The sequence below is a fragment of the Ostrea edulis genome, chromosome 10, assembly GCF_947568905.1.
Source record: "Ostrea edulis chromosome 10, xbOstEdul1.1, whole genome shotgun sequence".
Classification (NCBI taxonomy): Eukaryota; Metazoa; Mollusca; class Bivalvia; order Ostreida; family Ostreidae; genus Ostrea; species Ostrea edulis.
The window spans coordinates 28,869,826-28,891,589 of record NC_079173.1 but is presented as its reverse complement, the minus strand read 5'-3'; the positions used below and the strand labels follow the sequence as shown (position 1 = coordinate 28,891,589).

The window sequence follows — 21,764 nt, the reverse complement described above, 5'->3', positions numbered from 1 at the left end:
ATTTCCTAAGATCTTGGCATCTTCATCGTGTAAAGGGTCAAGTACAACCGTATATGGCATTGGAGGAAGAGGGAAATTGAATCTACAAATAGCTTTCCCTTTCTTCCTACAGGTTCTGGCATGTCTATGAGTTTGGTAATTAACTAAATTTGATATATCATCATCTCTCTTGCATGTGACATGTTTATCAATGAATCTTGCCACTTCTTCTTGATTTGTAACATTGTACTCAGGTGCATCTCTTATCCAAATTAACATGTGCACATGTGGAGATCCTCTCTGCTGAAATTCCACTCGATAAAAAAAATCAACTATTTCTCCAATGGGATTTAGTTTGTTTTTCATGACATTGATCAGAAATGCTTGGAACCTATGCTCAAAATAACGTGCACATGTTACTGGGTCAGATTTTATCAAAATGCATTTTTCCTCCCATGTCAATTCATTCACCTCCTCATCAGATAAAGACTGCTTGTTGACTAACTTGTTCAAGCATTTTAGTAAGGGAATCCACTTTGTTTCTGCAGCTGAAAAGGAGAAAAACCATGTTGGTGTACCTAGCTGCCTGATCATAGCAAATACATCTTTTTTTGCCTGTTCCCAATAAGGTGGTGATCCTCTTAAATTCCTCAGTACTCTGAAACCATCATCTTGTTTAACTAAATTATCAACAAAATCATGTGACAACACTTCAGACACAGTCATTTTTTTCCCTTGTGTTTTACATTTTCTCACTGCTAATAACACTTTGTCACGGATTTGTTTAATTTGAAGTCTTTTCAATTTGAAGAAAAGATTTGGTATACACATGGCAGCTCTTCTATCAACATTGCGCAGCTCCCATTTACAGATATTACTGTAATGTACTGGGATTGATCTCAAAGAGTTGTCAGGTCTAGCTTGACCACAATAAATTGTTGGGAATGCCAAATACTCAGAGTGTACATCTTGAAATAGACCGAGGGGTGTTTGATTTTCACCAGGTGCTAAGGACAGTATTTGGTTGTATTCTTTGAAATCCATTGCCTGTAAAACAGTGTCAGTATTACCTGTTGGTCGGTCATGAAAATTTTCGTCTTCAGTCCAGTCATCTGAGGAGTGATCTACATGTTTTTTATTTGTGCTTGATTCCGACAAATTTTGTGATTCTCTTTCAGAAACATCATCTCTTGTACTTAGACAATCTTCAATATCTTCACCTTGTGTGCACCTGTCTGCAGCCTCAAACCAAGAATTATTTATTTCTATTCCTTCATTTTTGAACAGGGCACTATTTTGAACTAACCACTTTGCAGCCTCAAGTACTTTATTTGGTCTAATTCTCTCAAATGCGACGCTGTGTTTGTATGACAGTTTTTGTTTCAATTTTACTGCTATTGTTTCTGTGTTGTCCAACATCCTCGGAAGTTGTTTTACAGTTGTATTAACATCTGCTGGAACATTTACAACATTACCTTTCAAATTTAATTGGCCACCTCTGGGAAGTTCTCTAAGTTGCATGAAGGCCAGTCTTGGTGAAATAAGTCTTTCCTCTAGATGAGTTAATTTCAACTCCTCAGGAATTGCTGGAAATTTCATATTATTTGCAACGCAGCAAGCTGGGATTTTACCTTGTTGAATGGCCAGTAAGCATGTTTTACAAATCCACTCATTATCGTTTACACTCTTAATATTTGAAAAACAAACACTTGTCATATGCTGATGTTTAAATCTGACTAAGGGGGTCATGCATACGGAGTGGCGAAAAAATGTTTGAGTGCAAGAAGTACAAACATACATTGGACCATTTGCAATTTTTGATTGAAATGTGTCATAAATCTTGTCAGTATCATGTAAAGAGTCTGTTGTATTTGTTGCCTGGTGATATTCATTTTGAAAAACTGATTCTTGAAAATTTTCATTCGACTCTAAGTCCAATGATACAGAAGATGGAATATGTTCCCTCTCACTACACATATGTAAATGTGAAAAACCACTGTCTGTGATAAAAGGAGCAGAAGATGGAATATTTTCACTTTCACTATATGTATGTGAATTTGACGCACCTGTGTCTGTGCTAGTATTTTCATTTCCAGCAAATGGCTGAAATGAGCTTTCTGATGTCAATTTAATATGACCAGGGGTTTCTGAGAGACTGCCAATCTAGGATGTTTCCCTTTGAGTATGCGTTGATGTTTAGTATCAGATGTCTTTCTTTTTTTATTTTTCATGACCTTTACTGCATCTACACATTTCATCAAATAAGGAATTGACATAATATTTGTTGCACTATGGGTTTTGCAGTATACTCTTTTTGGTTTCTTCAAGACAATATGGTGTAAATCATACTGAATTTCTTGAGGTGACAATGATGTCAAGGAAGTTGCAAATGTACGTAGGTAAACACAAACCTCCGTTAAATTATCAAAGACACTAAGAACACATTTTCCAGACTCTGAGGGCAAACCATTATGATCTCGAGCATGAGGATCAAAGAAATAATACTTTGAATCATGGAATACAATTCCAACTGCTGTACCAACACAAATAAATATCATCAGCCTAAAGGCATCTTCATTGCAGAGAGTTGCAAATGCAATCTCTAAGGACAACAGTGGCCAATTGCCTGAAAAATCTGAAGAAATGGATCCACTTACTGTTGATTTCAATTGAAAATGGACAAAAACATTATCAAATTTCATGTGACAAGGAATAGATTGGGGGTGCAAAAAATCAGATCTGACTGACACATTCTCCCTTATTTTCCTGTATAAATAATCCCCTACATGTAAAATTTTGTGTAGAGTGTCTTTACACCATCTATGAAAATAGAAATTTTCTTCAAATGCAGTCAGAAGAAATACAAAACAGTTAGCAACACACTGTCTACCCCTAGATATATCACTAAATACAAATTCATCCCCTTGATGATAGTCAGCACTGCATAAAACTTTATAACCCATTTTCTGTCTAAAACATTATATCTGAATTCTTGAAATGTCTATATTATTATTTATATATACATGATAAATTATATGCGTAAATTTATACAAACATCAGAAAATAAAACAGGAAACTGTCCATGAAACACACTTACTCTTTCTTTCCAAGGAACACATGTCTCAAAGTGTACTGAATTATCAGTAGTGTTTGTACATTTCATTTAGTATTTAGACACTTGGAGAAGGAATAATTTTGTATATAAGTACAAATCATTTCATTTTCTCTCAAAATATTTCATTCTCCAAGAACATAAAAAAATCAAGCATTTCATTCTCCAAGATTATCAAAAAATTATGAATGTTCAAAATTTCCCTTTTTTAATAAAAATCCCAATTTTCAAACTATACACAAAGATTGTCATGCGTACATTTCCGAGAAATCGCTCTCCGTTAATCCGTGCAAACAGACCAACTGTTTACATGACTAAAAGATGAAGTTGTTATTAAAAATATTTTTTTCAAAGTCTCTTGCAAAAAAACGAACACCGTTGAAGGCGAGTAATTTCTGAGTCTGAATTATAAACTTGTATTGGATTGAATTACGAAACTTCCATAAACATTATCACGTTATCGTGGATATATTCTACATTCTAACATTTGATCGATAGGCTTCAATATACATGTAGAAAAAAAAGAAACGCCCATATTTAAATTGTTACGTTGTTGTGATAGAAATACATAAATCTTTGAAAGTTACGTGAAATTTGCCTGCAATGCCCGCATTCGAGGAACTATTTTTGTCCCTATCTGTTCTTGTTTATTGTTTCAATCTGAGTGTAATATACAAAAAAAGTCATATTTACCATGTTAACTTCTCTTCTCCTTGTTCCTTTTCTTACGTTTACAGGTTTTCTTTCTTCAACAGTGGCCAATACATGCAATAAATGTAGCTAAACTTCTCAGGACTCAATTCGCTTTTCAACCCACGCTATCTTGTTTACATTTTGATATTCATACGCAGTAGTCAAAAATATTGTCATATAAATTAAACTTTGTTTAATTGATTTGTCTTCCACAAATAAATCGTTATCTTTAAATGATTTCTTGACGTTTTTAAAGCGTATCATCATTTTCTTAGGTGCATTTTGAATGTGTGTTGTTTAAACAGCGATTGGGAATTTATGCACTATATCCTAGAACGTAAATTTAATTTGGCGGCTGTGCGGTCAACATCCTGCTTGAACAGGCTGACTATAGCCGGCAATTGCTCTTTGAGCAATAAGCCCGGCTAAAAATGAAATGAAATGACAGATAAATAAATAAAATATTTGTAAGTTACTTTATTTATCCAGGGACCTATATACTAACTATGGTATATAGGTCCCTGATTTATCTGTAAGTAAGTCACTAATTAAGAAAATTGCATCATCTGTAGCTTATGACCCCTTTTGCCTTGCCTTGTAATTAATATTGTTGAAAATTTCGCAAATAGCATTTTTAACCCCCCAGTCCATACCCCCACTTTTCTTTAAACGCTAAAAATCCAGCTAATTCAGTGAGGAAGAAATGTCACTACCATATTTCGAATTTCCTCTAGACTATATCAAATTAAATACCGCACTGCTATCAGTCACAGATTGACACTGGTAGGGGTATGGGGACCTGGTCTGTGAGTGTGATGGAAAAGATTCTGATGAAAATAAAGATTCACTCATCATTCAAAAATGTATAAACATTGTATTAATATATACCACCGGTACGTTGTGAGTACGTTAATAATGGGAGTTATCTTTCCCTGGATATCTAAATCAATCAAATACTATATGAACACGGGCAATTATCGTCCATGTTTGACCTCAGTATAATTTATTCATGCATAAAATGTATTAATATGTCACTCTTTGTTGCGTATTTCACCGTTAAGTAAATGTTTACATATACTCGCTCTGCTTAATCGCTTCAATATCAAAGGGATTTTCTGGAATGTGCCTAATTACGTGAGATACGCTAAATATAGCTATTTTAGATCCGAACGATCAACTTCGCATCATTCGTAGGCTCTAGGTTTATCCATACTAGCCCGTAAAAAATAGGGTGGAACCTCGTTCCACTTTTCCTGTAGAAATAAAAATAGAACATGACGCGCCACCTAGCGAGCGTGGTTGTTGCTACAAACAGTTTGTAGACAGCGACCCATGTAAACATTATTTACTCACAATATTGCTGATTTCATACACGCTTTAATCACTTTCTATATCATACAACTTATCGCTTCGCCAATTTTGTCACGGCTGCAAGTCGAACCCGACAATAACGGATTTTTCTCGAATGATACGGTTTTTTGACGGCGTCATGTGACCAAGATCTGACCAATTAGATTTCAACAATTTTGTCTGAGGCGTGATAAGAAGTTTTATCATCCCTACCACGTGACTGTATAATCAATACGCAACTTCCGAGATATCAGCAGCTGCTCTTCTGTGATGGAGGTACGTTTAGTATTCTGTAGAATGCTTGGGTGGGTACAAGATGTATACATATATTATAGGCAGTTATGTAAATAAGGAAAAAAGTTACCAAAGTGTAAATTTTGTTTACAACTGTTTACAGCCGTTAGTATACATTAAACTGACAATATCAAGAATATTTGTTTGAATTTATTTAGGTAATTAGATTAAATCTAAAATCATTTTTTATTTCCTCTTCTGAACAGATTACATCTTAATCAAAGAAAAATGGTGATATCGATTTTTGTTTGAGCCACTTTGTTATTAAATAATCATACACTTACTAATATTGTGTTTCCCTGCAGTTTGGGTGGTTATGTGACGTCTGATAATTGGCCTTTACGCAATATATGATATGAAGGCAGCGATAAGCATTTGTACCCACCGCGTGTGGACAAAAATATATTTTGGGTCTCACTTTGCGTAAGAGTTCCAAAAGGGAAAGAACTATTGGGCAACTCGGAAGTTGCGTATTAGATTACGCGTTGCACAGAATTCTCATACTGAGATATTATCAGTTTGATGGTGTACCTTCGTAGAGTAAACATTTCAACAAAAATACATAGGATTTTTAGCTCACCTGAGCTAAAAGCTCACGTGAGCTATTCTGATCACCCGTATTCCAGCGTCCGTCCGTCCGTCTGTCCGTCTGTAAACTTTTAACATTTTTGACTTCTTCTCAAAAACCACTGGGCCAATTTCAACCAAAGTTGGCATAAAACATTCTTAGGTGAAGGGAATTCTAAATTGTTAAAATAAAGGGCCAGGCCACGTTCTAAGGGGAGATAATCAAGAAAAGGTAAAAATAGGGTAGGGTAATTAAAAATCTTCTTCTCAAGAACCACTGGGCCAGAAAAGATGAAATTTATAGATAAACTTTATTATGTAGTGCAGATTCTAAATTGTTAAAATCATGCCCCCCCCCCCCCCCCCCCCGGGAGTCGGATGGGGCCACAATAGGGGATCAAAGTTTTACATACAAATATATAGGAAAAATCTTCTTCCCAAGAGTCACTGAGCCAGAAAAGCTGAGATTTATATGAAAGCTTTCTGATATAGTGCAGATTCTAAATTGTTAAAATCATGCCCCCCCGGGGGTCGGATGGGGCCACAATAGGGGGTAAAAGTTTTTTGTTTTGTTTTATATATATAATATATTGGAAAAATCTTTTAAAATCTTCTTCCTAAGAACCACTGAGCCAGAAAAGCTGAGATTTATATGAAAGCTTCCTGATATAGTGCAGATTTTAAATTGTTAAAATCATGACCCCGGGGATCAGATGGGGCCACAATAGGGGATCAAAGTTTTACATACAAATATATAGGAACATTCTTTAAAAATCTTCTTCCCAAGAACCACTGAGCCAGAAAAGCTGAGATTTATATGAAAGCTTTCTGATATAGTGGAGATTTAGGTTTGTTAAAATCATGGCCCCCTGAGGTAGGATGGGGCCACAATAGGGGATCAAAGTTTTACATACAAATATATAGGGAAAATCTTTTAATATTAAAAATCTTTTTCTCAAGAATCATTGGGCCAAAGAAGTTCACATTTACATGAAAGCTTTCTGACATAGTGTAGATTCACGTTTGCAAAAACCATGGCCTCCAGGGGTAGGTTTGGGGCTATAATAGGGACTACGGTTTTACATGCAAATATATATGGAAAGTCTTGAAGTCTGATATGGACCAAGATGACTCAGTTGAGCGATGTGGCCCATGGGCCTCTTGTTTCTTTAAGATATCAAAACTTTTGATGTATGTTGTAAAAGCCTTAAACGAAATTCGACATTGTGGGTTGATTGAATAACTCTTAATTAAATCCGTTGTACAGCTGGTAACTAGTTTGTGAAACTACGGAAGAGGGGGTGAAAAGAACCTAACAAAATCCATGTAGCAACACTACTGATCATTTTATCTTACATTGTATGTAGAAATAAATGGTACTATAATAATAAAAGTTTTATTCCGTTTCGAGAGTCAAAGAAAACTTTATGATTATGACGTCATATATGTTATATGATTTACATTGCATGGTAAAGTAAAATATTTTGTATTGTTTTTAGGAACATTCTTCATGGGTTTTTTTTAAGTTAACATTTATAGACTTAGTTATTTTAATTTACATCTTGAGTTCTTTTAGTTTACATCCTGAGTTCTTTTAGTTTACACTTACATATTGAGCACTTTTAGTTTACATCTTGAGTTCTTTTAGTTTACATCCTGAGTTATTTTAGTTTACACTTACATATTGAGCACTTTTAGTTTACGTCTTGAGTTCTTTTAGTTTACATCCTGAGTTCTTTTAGTTTACACTTACATATTGAGCACTTTTAGTTTACATCTTGAGTTCTTTTAGTTTACATCCTGAGTTATTTTAGTTTACACTTACATATTGAGCACTTTTAGTTTACGTCTTGAGTTCTTTTAGTTTACATCTTGAGTTCTTTTAGTTTACAACCTGAGTTATTTAAGTTTACACTTACATATTGAGCACTTTTAGTTTACGTCTTGAGTTCTTTTAGTTTACATCTTGAGTTCTTTTAGTTTACATCCTGAGTTATTTTAGTTTACACTTACATATTGAGCACTTTTAGTTTACAACCTGAGTTATTTTAGTTTACACTTACATATTGAGCACGTTTAGTTTACATCTTGAGTTCTTTTAGTTTACATCCTGAGTTATTTTAGTTTACACTTACATATTGAGCACTTTTAGTTTACGTCTTGAGTTCTTATAGTTTTCACTTACGTCTTGCTTTTATATTTTAACCCATAACTCAATCAATAAAGGGCAAAGCGCGAAAAAGCGCCCCCTACAATATTTGAATTCAAAAGAAAAAAAATCTATTCTAATTTAGCAATACCCTAGAATAGAATTATACTAATCCTTTATTATTTACTTGTGTGGAATACGGACACAATACTATGACTAGATTCGCTCTCTAAGACTTGGCAAAGATTCGTCCTAGACTACGAAGCTTGTCCCCTCTGTGGAATTTCTATAGGTGCTCGGCTCATGGATAATGTCAATAAAGACTATAGAGCTATAGAAGAACTTGAAACTAAGATCATCCAGTGAGTGTCCGCGTTAGAATAGGTACTCAATACCCCTTCCTTGTCGTAAGAGGCAACTAAATGGGGCGGTCCTTCGATCGGATGAGACAGCAAAAACCGAGAGCCCGTGACACAACAGGTATGGCACGTTAAAGAACCCTTCTGCTCAAACGGCGTAAGCACCGAGTATAGGCCTAAATATTGGAGCCCTTCACTGGTAATGGTGACATCTCTATATGAGTAAAACATTCTCAAGAGGGACGTTAAACAATATACAATTAATAAATCGAACTAAGATCCTGACTGTCCATTAGTATATACATGTACTCGTATGCTGCAAAAATAGTTTTATAAACGTTTGAAAATTGGCTTCACCTACCATATATTGTCTTGCAACTACCTAGTCCTTTTCCATGTTCCACGAGAAGTAAATCTCCAATAAACCTTATCCGCCGAAAAGTGAGACGTCTATTGTTTACAACTTGTTACTCAAATGTTCAAAATTTGCTCTACCAATCACCGAAGTTGAATTATATCTGAAACGATATCGACCGATCCGGATTCATCAAAGAGTTGCAGTGTATCGAAATGCAAGAGGATATATCGAATGCTCACCATGTAATTTAAGAGGTAATTTTCAAGTATCAACAGTATGTCTTACACATTTTATTATTCTTCCGATACGTCTTTGACATTTTTCATTCTTACAGCACTTCTGATAGCAATCGGATCACGCGCTCGTCCTTTTCCGTAACCGGTAAGAAGTTCATTTGCGGTTACAGAAATAGCCGTGTAGTTACGATTGTTCTGATAGATATTTTCAATAAAATGATAACAATTCATGGTTGGAATGTTGACATTACAGAGACAACCATTTTCTATCACCGTTTACAAATGTAGATATGTAAATAAAAAACTACACAAGGACCCCATCAGTCAGTGATTTTTCATTTTCAATAAAGAAAAGAATGAAAGTCTAGCCAAGTAATTATATTTATTAAGGACCGAGTGAAAGTCTAGACGTTAGTGTGTATACTTCTTATAGGACCGAGTGAAAGTCTAGCCTAGTATTTATACTTCTTATAGGACCGAGTGAAAGTCTAGCCTAGTATGTATACTTCTTATAGGAGCGAGTGAAAATCTAAACGCTAGTATGTATACTTCTTTTAAGACCGAGTGAAAATCTAGACGCTAGTATGTATACTTGTTATAGGACCGAGTGAAAGTCTATCCTAGTATTTATACTTCGTTAGGACCGAGTTAAAGTCTAGCCTAGTATTTATACCTCTTACAGGACCGAGTGAAAGTCTAGCCTAGTATGTATACTTCTTATAGGACCGAGTGAAAGTCTAGCCTAGTATGTATACTTCTTATAGAACCCAAGTGAAAGTCTACACTCAGTCACAGATCTAGAGTCTTTAGTTTAGGTATGTTAGATGGGTCGATCGTATAAAATACCAATACGACATCAAATCACATTTCAGAACACTTCGTTATTCGTATATCGGAAAATGAGAGAAATCATTCACTCAATTCGTGTAATTTGATGAGGGTGTCGTTAAATTTTACGTTACGCAATTTCGCGTTTTAGTTATACAGTAAATTAAGGAAAATTGGGGTAAAAATGATGAGCAATAGAGGAAATATCACCGCCAAATACCATGCACAGTGTGGAGCATTTTGTCGTTATTGTAAATCAGTCCAAGACAAATGTCTGGAAGTCTGGAAACAAGTCATTTATCTTGGATTAATTTAGATAAATCTAAAACAAGCACTGCAACAATTATGGCTCAGTACGCTTGATCATGAGTTCAGAAAGATGCTTTCCAATTTCGTCTAGAGGAGATTTACTCCGGCCCCTAATTTCTGGAGAAACACTCTGGGGATAATCTGCATGGACTTTAGATAGGGACCTCTTTCTCATCTCAGTGGCAGACATAATTATGTTAGACCAATTTAGAGCTGTATGATAAATCTAATGTGGGACAAATTCATCATAAACAAGGTAGATCCCACCTACGCCGGCGTACGAATTCGGAATCTGCAATTATATCGCTGGGATTTGAATTTACTATTCAAGAGTAAAGGTATAAAACTCTAAATATAGGGTACCCAAGTTCGTCGATGTAAAAATAATAAACCAAATAGTATATATTTCTTCTCTGTATTCTCATATATTTATACATAATCAATCTACATTACTACCAAAGTTCATCCCGAAATTCCGTATACTTCCCAATATATGCAGAAATGAATTCGGAAAAAATGCCTACTATATTTTGATCGAAATTCAGCTGGACTCTGGCAATATACCACTAAACAGAATGTTGAGCATTGCAACAAGATCTTACATAGAATTTGCAGCATTAGATATAATTTCCAAGTTGAATTTCTTACGGTACCCCAGTTAATAAAATGAAGTCCGTAACAGCTCCAAGTGACTGAAAATTGTTAAATCGTTAGCACTTTCACTTATCACAGCCATTCTGACCGGTGTCATTACTACCCAAATCAGCATCATTATTATAAATCTTCAATCATCTGTGTTAATTTGGTTTGGAAAAATAGACATAACAAGACATTTGTATCTTTATTATTGATAACAATTAGTATTTGAGTCTCTATATCATTATGGGTCCTTTCATCCTGATTTGGGTAATTAGTGGTACCTAAAAGCCTAAGGAATATAAAATAGAGAGTTGGGTAAACATGGACCTCTGGATAATCCAGAGATGAGGTCAGGTGCCTAGGAGGAGTAAGCTTCCCCTGTCGAACCGTGACACCCGGTAGGGCTCACGGCAGGTGTGACCGATCAAAAGGGGATGCTTACTCCTAGGCACCCGATCCCATCTCTAGTATATCCAGGGGTCCGTGTTTGCCCAACTCTCTATTTTGTATTCCTTAAAGGAGTTATGAAATTGATCACTGTTCGTTATTTTCACCTTTCATTAAACCTGTCTCTAATATGAATATAACAGTATTGAAATTGTCAATTTAAATTGTCACAGAACCTCCAAGGTGACGTAAATCTGCGTGAAAAGCTACGGCATTGTCCCTATTAAAAAAGCATAGAACAAAGTAAGATAGAGAAACTAACAGTTTCAGTGGATGTGACGATTTGCGAAAATGCTATTCTCATCTTGATGGGCATGCATGAATAATACAAATGCCCGTTAAGATTACCATTGATATGATAATGTTTCGGAAATAGACTACAAATAAAACAGTTTCTTGTCATCAGGTTTCTCTCACATTTAGGTTGATGATACCTCTTGTATCGCAGTATGAGTTCTCTTGCAATAAAATCAGCAAAATGTGAAATGTTGATTTTTGATAGATCACAATCAGTTTAGAGAATGTGAAAACCGTAGATGACCCCCACAACATTTACTGATGGAGAAGTTTCATTCAATATTAGGATGAAAGCTTGAGATAATCAATCTAATAACTCCTATAAGCAATACACAATAGAGAGTTGGACAAACATGGATCCCTGGACACACCAGACGAGGGATCAGGTGCCTAGGAGGGGTAAGCATCTCCTGTCGACCGGTCACACCCGCCGTGAGCACTATATCTTGATCAGGTAAACGGAGTAATCCGTAGTCAAAATCAGCCTAACAATTAGTATGAAACACACCAGACAGCATTTGACCCAATAAAAGGTTGTATTGGCAAATTAGATCGTTATAACGACCATAGTATTTGCGAAATGCTGATTTTAAAGGAGACTGTTGAAACCCCTGCACCATCAACTTGTTTGTCAGTAGCCTGCCTCGATTTAAAAACTGACCATATGTATTTCTATATAATTATGTACTCTCCAAGAATATTGTCTTTATCCGAGTTCATGATAGAAATTCCCCATTCCCATTGGTGTCATCTAAAGTTTAACATCTGGAACATAATAAGTACTGACGTCCATAAGATATGCACTTTCGATCACAATTTCAAAAACTCGGGAAAAAGTTGTATTTTCATGACGTCAAGTCTTAAGATAGTCATCATTTATACCTCAGAAGATTGCATAAACATGTTTCTTTCAAAACAAAGTAGAATTTAGCTCCACAAAATCAATTAGAAAGAAATTAGACCAATGAATAGTATAGATAATCCAAACTATTGTAGAAGAAAATGACATCTTCAAATGAAATCCGGAGACACGTTGCTTCAGACGCACCAATTCATGATTCATTGTGCGTTTGAATAAAATAAAAAGCATGTCATAATAAAAAAAAAAAAACCCAGAAAATACATGAAATGCATAATTTATGGCTTTTATCGCCCGTTGATTAAGTTTCTCTTTTTCAAACAAACTTCGTAGGGAATGGCTCTACGAAATCCTCTTGACATCCCACCCAGAGAGGGTAAGGGTTTCCCGGCCTCGTTTTCAATATCATAGTTCTGTACCAGTGTTGTAAGGAAAAGAAATATTTCCATTTTACCCAGGTTCTTGGCTAAACAATCTCGCGGGCCTAAAATGAAAACATGTGAGCAAATTAATTACTACGTAACAGAAGCAAGACCACCACATGTAACTAACAGAAGCAAGACCACCACATGTCTCTGTGTTTTAAAATTTTTACTGAGTGACCCTATGAAAATATCCACACTCCTAAACACATGCGTTATTTCTCTCTCTTTCTCTCCATATCTTTTTCTCCATTCTCCTTTAATTTTTGCTTTCAAATTAAAAGTATCGTTTGACTTCTAAAATTTAGAAATTCATTTCAAAATTAAGGATTATCTCCCTCATGCATAGCTCTGATCCTTAGACGAATCTGATTCCAGTCTTATTTCGGATTTCCAGTATTTCGGCTTGAGCATCACTGAAGAGACATTATTTGTCGAAATGCGCATCTGGTGCATCAAAATTGGAACCGTATAAGTTTTACATCTACATTGTAAAGTTCCTTTGTCGAGGATGAGAGAGAGTAATATTGTAGTTTACCAGACTCAGTATACACCGTTTCGTGTATAAATGATAAATGTGAGAAAGAGGCAATTTTTTTTTTATCATTGATGATTCTTTATACCACACATACCTAGCGAAAATGTAGCGTCCACCTTTTCATAACCAGTCAGTTCCCCATTCTCGTTCAGAAATCGCTCTGGTTTAAATTTCTCTGGTTCGGGAAAAATAGCCGGGTCCAGGTGGACGGTGCTTAATACCGGCATCAACCAAGCATCTGTTGGCAGCGTGAAACCTTTGACCTCGATGTCCTCTGAAAATGTGTGTACAGGAGGGATGACGACGTTATCAGAGACACGCAGAACTTCATACATCACGGCTCGGCAGTAAGGAAACTTCACTTGGTCCGCCATAGTCACGGATCTGTTCACCCCAACATGTTCCTGTATTTCTTTGCGCATGCGTACAACTACATCTGGGTTGTGGATGAGGAACAAGATGTACCAATAGATTTCGTGAACTTACCGCGTACTGGTAAAGTACAGTACATAGCCCATTATCAGGAGGTCTCTGTCTACAACACAAAATTATGTTCATCACTATGAGAGGTGAAGATAAATATGAAAAGTGAAGATAAACGAACAGTGATCAATCTCATAACTCCTTCGGATGAGACCACAGAATCCGAGCACCCGTGTCACCACTCCGTTCAGAATTTTCACAACCTCACCACTCCTAGACAGTATGTGGACATTGTTGCTTGCATTTCCATTTACGTATATATTCCCAACCCTGTTTACTGTTAATCCATATCGCTTTTTTAATTCTTCATGACTGTAAGTGAATAAGATGTCTCCCTTTCTGTCCACTTTTCTGACTGTCGACTTACCGTGACTAGAGTAAATGACGCTTTCCTCATCATCGACTGCTACATCATCAGTAGCGAGTAAATCATTTAAACATCTGACCCTCTGAAAATTACTGTCTAATATTTCAACAGAATTACCAGTTCCTATGGCAATTGTATTTCCAAATTTCGATATTCCTTTACATCTACATTCAACTTGTATGGTTTGTAAGTTTTTAAGGGAATGAGATAGTTTTTAATATTTTTCTGTCATCAGGGAGTCCAACAAGAACATCATTTTCTCCAATGGCACACACACCCCCGGACTTCCACCATATACTGTGCAGAATAACCATCTATGCTGTATAGTATACATTTCTCCCTTGAATAATCCGCCAGTAATAATTGATAATTCTGAAGGAAAACCCCACCTCTCAAATTAGCACCATCAACCTTGAATTCAGAAACTTGTTTTAATTCAGCATTCTTCAATTTCATCATACTATACGGAATATTGGGGGTTTGATGTTCAGCAATGGTGATTGCTGCTAAACAATGTAAATTAATGAGCTTCCGTTCGTCGTCATGTAATTCAGTGTGTACAGATGTTTTTAGTTGTGTGTAGTCCAATCTTCTCAAATTTTATAAATAGTGAGCCCTATATCCTGATCAGGTAAACGAAGTTATCCGTAGTCAAAATCAGTGTGCCAGGAACGGCAGCATTTGACCCAAATGATAGGTTGTATTGACAATCTAGATCGTAATAACGACCATAGAATTTGCGAAATGCTGACTTCAATCGAGACTGTTGAAACCCCTGTACTATCAACTTGTTTGTCAGTAGTTTGCCTCGATTTAAAAACTGACTACACGTAGAACAAGCTCTTGCGTATCGAATCAGTTGAGAGATATAAACACCATATACAGGTGATAATGGAAGATTGCTACAAAAATATGGGAAGTTGACGATGGAGAAGCTGAAATCATCCCCTTTGTCATATGTTTATCATATACATTATATACCAGTATGATAATCATCCATTACAACACAATATCAATGAATGACTAAAAACAGAACCTGCTAATCATTCTCTACATCACCAGTTTTATTGGTATGACACGCCTGATTCCCTTCACAAACTATAAATAGCAAGCACGTGTTCGATGTAACAGGTTAGATTTATTAACGTGCAATAAATATGTTTCTATTCCATAATCTAAATATACATTACAGTAGTCAAGTTCAGAGTGGACCTCTCACCCCTAAATAAAGACAAAACAAGAATTCTCTATTGAAAAGTAAGTGAGAAGTAAACAACATATTAGCCAACGTTTAGCATCGTTTGAATCTCTCTCTCCAATCCCATACACTCGTAGAGTGTGGTATATGCAAATTATCTGATCATGCGCAATTTATGTACCTAAACGATTTCCCCATTTACAAATTTAACACTCTGGCCAGTAAACCATACGGTATAATGATTCATGCACAATTCAGGGTAAATATTCTACTCTGATACTTTGTCTGAATGAAGATAGCTGATCGGCACGGACTAAGTGTGTCACAGTCTACATACGTGATACCGTGTTTACTGTGGAATACAAATGGAGTTTATCGTTTTGTTTCTTGGATTATGCAAATAAAGGGATTTTTACTTCTACTTCGAGTATTTTCGACAAGTGTACACGTACATCTGCGGTCCTTTACAGATATTAGGAGTGGATGCAGGTAAATAGTAGTCTGCATTCGATCTTTTTTCATGGCGAGCATACATGTACATATCATGTGCATAAGTTACAGTAGTATTTACGTATTTGCATGTTGCTTGAAGTGAGTGTAAATGGTATGAATTTTATGCTCTTTCCTTATTCCATTCTATCAAAAGATAATAGATAAAATATTTCTCCGCGTTTTTGTATAATTTCGACATGTTTACTGCAACTGTACGTACATTCACGTAAAGAAAAGCCATTCTAAATTTATGTATCCCAAGCATTTAGAATGATTTACTACTATACGATATTTTTATTGTAATTTTGAGTACTGCATGGTGTTCTAAATCATGGTTTCATTTCTTTTTGATGCCCTATACCTTGGTATCGGAGATGTACGTGTTACCTGTCGAAGTTACCCGCACAGGTAAATCGGAAACACTGATGTGAAGTCAAGCGTAGCAAAACTTATCCTCTAATATACATGTACCATGCAAACCCTGATACATATAACAATAGAATATTCATCTAAAATGGTGGATAAGCAGAAAAATATGGCGGACACATAGAATTCTACCATATTTATCAATTCATGTCAGCTTTAACCATTCATTGTATTTTTTCATGGAATTCAAATATTTTCACTACCCCTCCTATCTCAATGACAAAGAATCTGTTCCCTTCCTCCTGGATGTTAATACACATCGGACTTGTCACCACTCCGTTCAGAATTCTCACAACCTCACCACTCCTAGACAGTATGTGAACATTGTTGCTTTTAAATCCATTTACGTATATATTCCCAACCCTGTCTACTGTTAGTCCAAAAGGCTTTTTTAATTCTTCATGACTGTAAGTGAATAAGATGTTTCCCTTTCTGTCCACTTTTCTGACTGTAGACTCGTCATGACTAGAATAGATGACATTTTCCTCATCATCGACTGCTACATCATCAGTATGAGATAAATTATTTGAATATCTGACCTTCTGGAATCTACTGTCAAATATTTCAACAGAATCACGATTTCCTATGGCAATCGTATTTCCAAATGTCGATATTCCATAACATTTACTATCAACTTGTACGGTTTGTAAGTTTTGAAGTGAATGAGATAGTCTTAATATTTTTCTGTCATCGGGGAGTCCAACAAGAACATCATTTTCTCCAATGGCACACACACCCCACGGACTTCCACCCGTAGATATACTGTGCAGAATAACACCATCTATGCTGTATAGTATACATTTCTCCCTTGAATAATCCGCCAGCAATAATTGGTCATTCTGTAGGAAAACTCCACCGTAGAAGTCGGTACCATAAACCTTGAAATTAGAAACTTGTTTTACTTCAGCATTCTTTAATTTGATCACACTATATAGCATAACAGGGTTTTGATATTCAGTCGTGGTGATTGCTGCTAAGGACGGTAAATCAATTAGCTTCCGTACGTCGTCGTGTAATTCAGTTTTTACAGATATTTTTAGTTGTGTGTATTCCAATCTTCTCAAATTTTCATAAATATGTTTCGTTTTACTGTAGGTTAAAACTGAACAGATTTTCGGGTTTATGTCAGTTGAAAAATTCCTCTGTAATATTTTCCCCCAATAATGAAGGTATTGTAGCCTCTGTTCAAGACATTTAATTGATTTTTCAAGTTTGGATTTTGATTCTTTGCACGATTTTGCAAGTTCATCCAAATGTGTTTCTTCTAAATTCTTAACAGCTTGAATGATTGCCGCTGTTGCGTCTGAAATTTCTTTCGTGAATCTGTCAGATACATCATCAATCTTATCTATGTTAACTTTGTTTCTTTTTATTATTCCCTCTACATCTGTACATAACTCCTTTACATCGTCTTGTAAATTCTTGACATTATCGGTTCCTAGGAGTTTCTCGGCAGCTTCCTCTATCTGACAAAGGCTGGAACAACCGCCATGTTCTTTAATAACACAAAGAGCACAACAGGGAGCGAGGTGATTTTCACAAAGCGCCTCAATTTTTCGACCCTCGTGGGTCTCGCAGTTCTCTAGTCCTGGGTAATTCTGTGAGAGCGTCTGGGATATATTAGTGAGTGAGACTACTTCGTGATGACGACAGGGACGGGCTCTCCGGTGATACTTAGCACATTCATCACAAAGAACATCGGAACACTCCACGCACCAGCTAGTTCCCCGCGCATCTTCTCCATCTTCTTTACAAGGATGACAAGGAATGGACGTCAAACTGGCATCATTCACAGCGATGGAAGCGAGGAATTTATTCTCTGGGAAGATCTTGGCCCAGTCGTTAAACGAATACTGAGCAAACCTCCCGGGTGCCGGCACAAAAACTTGACAGAGGGGACATGGAAATCCTAATGGAGGATTAAAATCAGAACATGACGACTGGATATGACCTGATAAACAGGCTTCACAAAACGAGTGTGAACACGGTAAACATCTCGGAGTCTTGTAATGTTCCAAACAAATACAGCACACTTTTAATTCTAAGTTCTCTTCCTCGCGTTTACTCGCTGTGGCCATGTCTATACATGTGTATTCGATGAAACTAAAACGAAAGTACATGTACCTAAATTTTCACCTCGCCGTGGCAACCGGGTTAACTGCGAATAACAAACCCGATCGACAATATAACGAACATTAATAATCAACATGAATTGGATTAGATTTACTACTGTTACAAAATGTTTACTGATTAATTTATTTATGTAAAGTGTCAAATACAGTGCAGTATCTTGAGCTTCAGGGAGGTCAATTTAAAAAAAATAGGTCGCATAAAAGCCTTAAAGTTTGAAAACTTCGAATTCATTCTATGGATGTATCATAATACGTGTTCCTTATTGCAATTTGTAGGAGTTTTGATATGAATCGAATTTAGAACATTTTCAAAATGGATTAAAGGTATCGGTTAGATAATTACCAAATTAAAATTAATGGAAGGGAAGCTAAACATTGAAAAACCGGGTTTTGCATTAAAGGGTATAGACATACAAAATGATTTGCTGCGATCGGAAATTTTCGAAAAATGATCAGTAACTTTAACAATATTGCCATATGTTCATGTAAGGTGAAGATAACGAAGAGTGACCAAATTAATAATTCCTATAAAGAGTACAAAATTAATAGTAGGGCAAACGTCTTTTTTCTCATATCTTCCTTGGAAAAATTGAAAAACACTCAGTCTAAATCCTTTCTACCGACAACTACATGTAGTACACCCTTACACAGCACAAACACCTTAATGGAATGTTATTTACAAGCCGTTAACGTGATAATTGTTTTGTTTTTTTTGTCGATTAAATATAATCTTTTTATGAAATTAAGGGGGGGGGGGTATATGAAGATAACAGGAGTCGGTAGTTTTATTTGTAAAGGTCTACAATGTAAACAATCGCCGAGCTTTTCCAGTATCTGCTCTGTATACTCTGTGCAGAGTATATGGCGCGGATCTATGAAGTCTAATTTTAATTATATTGTGGGTGTTTTAGTAGCACTCTCACTTTTCACCACTATGACCCGAGTTTGATCGCTGTGAGCGGTAGTGTTGTATGTGAGAGGGCAAGGCAGTTGTCTGCTTGGACTCTTGGGTTTCCTCTAGGTTATTTCATTTCATTTTATTCACTGACAGGTATAAAATATCACAGAATTTCATGATTATAGATTTTAAATAACAAATTGAAACCAGGCATAATCTATAGCATTATGCAGTTATAGAAACAGTTAAAGAATAAGTAACTTTATGAATAACATGACATATGATTGATGATATAATAACCTAACGAGAACCCATAAAAGCTTAAATTAGCTTATTTCCATCGGGGTCCTTATATTTGTTTAGCAGGTCTGGCGTTCGTATAGTCTGTACTTCGCGTTGTGTTTGTTTTATTTTATTTTGATAGTGGCGACTTCGAAACGACCCAACTACACTATGATTTTAAACTTGAAAATAAATTCAAATAGAAATGAAAATAAGATAAATAACACTTTACGAATTTATTACCAGTATGCATGTGACAAATACACACTCCTAAAGCCTAGAACTTTGACTATAAGCTATCAAGAAATCTCCCAACCCAAAGGTAATATAATAATTTAGTAAGTAAAACGGGGCAAAGTAGATGAAAACGTAATTCCAAAATAGGAATAATGGAAGGAGAAGAGTAGCTAGCAAGGCCAGCTGTCTCGCTTCGACGAATAGTAAGCTGCATGGCTTTATATAGCAAATTATACAATAGAAACTGTCATTAAAGTTATTGGCTAAAAGATAAAGTGGGCGTGGTCAAATACCACGGGTGAATAATTTACATATGGGATCGAAATCCTGAAATAAAAGTAAAAGTAACACCCAAACTACCACATTTGTAAAATATATATGATCAACAGACAAAAAAAGAATAAAAATTACAGGACTAACAATTGGAATTTTAGCAGGTTTTGATTAATAGTTGCACAACGCATTGAAAAATGACAAGCTTCAGACATATTTTATAATAGAATACTAAAGTTTAAAAAAAATATTACACAAAATTAAACATGTTATATAGTTAAACCCCTTGCCTTGCTGGCTAATAAGTACTTTACAGCTTTTTTAAAACTTTGCTTAGTTGTCAACTCTTTTGTATAGAAGGTATTAGGGTTTCTTCTGGGTATTCTGACAGGTTTCCTCCAGGTACTCCAAGTTTCCTCCCACATAACGAACCCCCCCCCCCCCCCCCCTCCTCCCAGCGCCAAGATCTGTGCATCAAAGGACCCCATTTGAAATCAGATTTTGAGCTTTCATGGGTTATCCTTGCTATTCTATTTACAGTGTATGTATATTTAGTTTAAACAATATTTTATTATGTATAATACATAAAAGGATTGGACAACAGGCGTTGCCTATATATTCCCTCTCCATACAAATACATGGTCAAGGTCATACAGATATAGTTATTATATAATGAGAATGAAGCATTATAATATTTTAAAATACATTGATATGTTTAACAGTTTCCATTTCTATGATAATTTACAGCTTGATGTATGACTGACAAATATAATTTAGGTATGGATATAGAAATTTACTACACAGGAAAAAGATATTTAAACAAGCTGGTTCTGTGGTTTGAAAATGAAAGATTTTAAGAAATTAAACAAATCTATTTGTAGACAAGATAAATTCATGTACAATTTTCAAAATTGTAACATTTTGGTTATAACTGAGATTAATGTCACCATACAAAATAAGTTCTAAGTATAAAGGTAATTGTAATTGTAGATCATTAAAACTTTGTATCAGTATTTGTCTTTGTGTACAATATTTTGGACACTTCAGAAAAAAGTGAAGTGTGGTTTCAGGACTATTTTGACACAAGTCACAATTAGGATTTTCCCTAAGAAAGTGCTTAAATAAATTAGCTTTAAGATTACTAGCTTTATTTCGCAATTGACAGTGCAGTATATTTGCTTTTCGATTGTCATAGTTAAAATAATTTTTAGGTTTGATGCAATATATACTTTTGGTGGCACACTTGAAAGATATTAATGTTGGAAGACTTCAAATACTCAAGGGTAGGTCATTCCACAATTTTATAGTCGAAGGGATAAAGCTATTCATATGCGAAGTTGTTTTCACTATTGGAATGTTCAATTTTAGAGTATCCTGGTTTCTTAATGAATAAGAGTAAGGAGGTAAAATGCATGGCCAAAGTAAGTCCTGCAAATATTGGGGGGTTAATCCATGTATGTATATTTGTATGTACATGTATCTATATTATGCCGAATAAACAGTTATTTACATATTTTACATGTATTATTATATATCCCGT

At 35.5% G+C, this 21,764-nt stretch overlaps 2 protein-coding genes across 2 annotated transcripts in view; both read right to left on the bottom strand.

The window, feature by feature from the left end:
- The window catches only part of LOC125676027 (uncharacterized), a 9,287-nt gene extending 5,077 nt beyond the window's left edge, over positions 1-4,210 (bottom strand). Inside the window, exon 1 of the mRNA XM_056152407.1 lies at positions 3,785-4,210. Within this exon, the coding sequence (XP_056008382.1) occupies positions 3,785-3,787 (3 nt within the window). The 5' untranslated portion in view covers positions 3,788-4,210. The remainder of the gene's footprint in view (positions 1-3,784) is intronic.
- An 8,553-nt stretch (positions 4,211-12,763) lies between these two features.
- Positions 12,764-18,480, bottom strand: LOC125654611 (tripartite motif-containing protein 3-like). The gene is made up of 5 exons (XM_056150910.1): positions 16,606-18,480; positions 14,287-14,368; positions 13,923-13,971; positions 13,531-13,820; positions 12,764-12,960 (listed from the first exon to the last, which is right to left on the bottom strand). The coding sequence occupies exons 1-5, from the start codon at positions 18,478-18,480 to the stop codon at positions 12,764-12,766; spliced, it is 2,493 nt and encodes an 830-aa protein (XP_056006885.1).
- Positions 18,481-21,764: the final 3,284 nt, after the last annotated feature.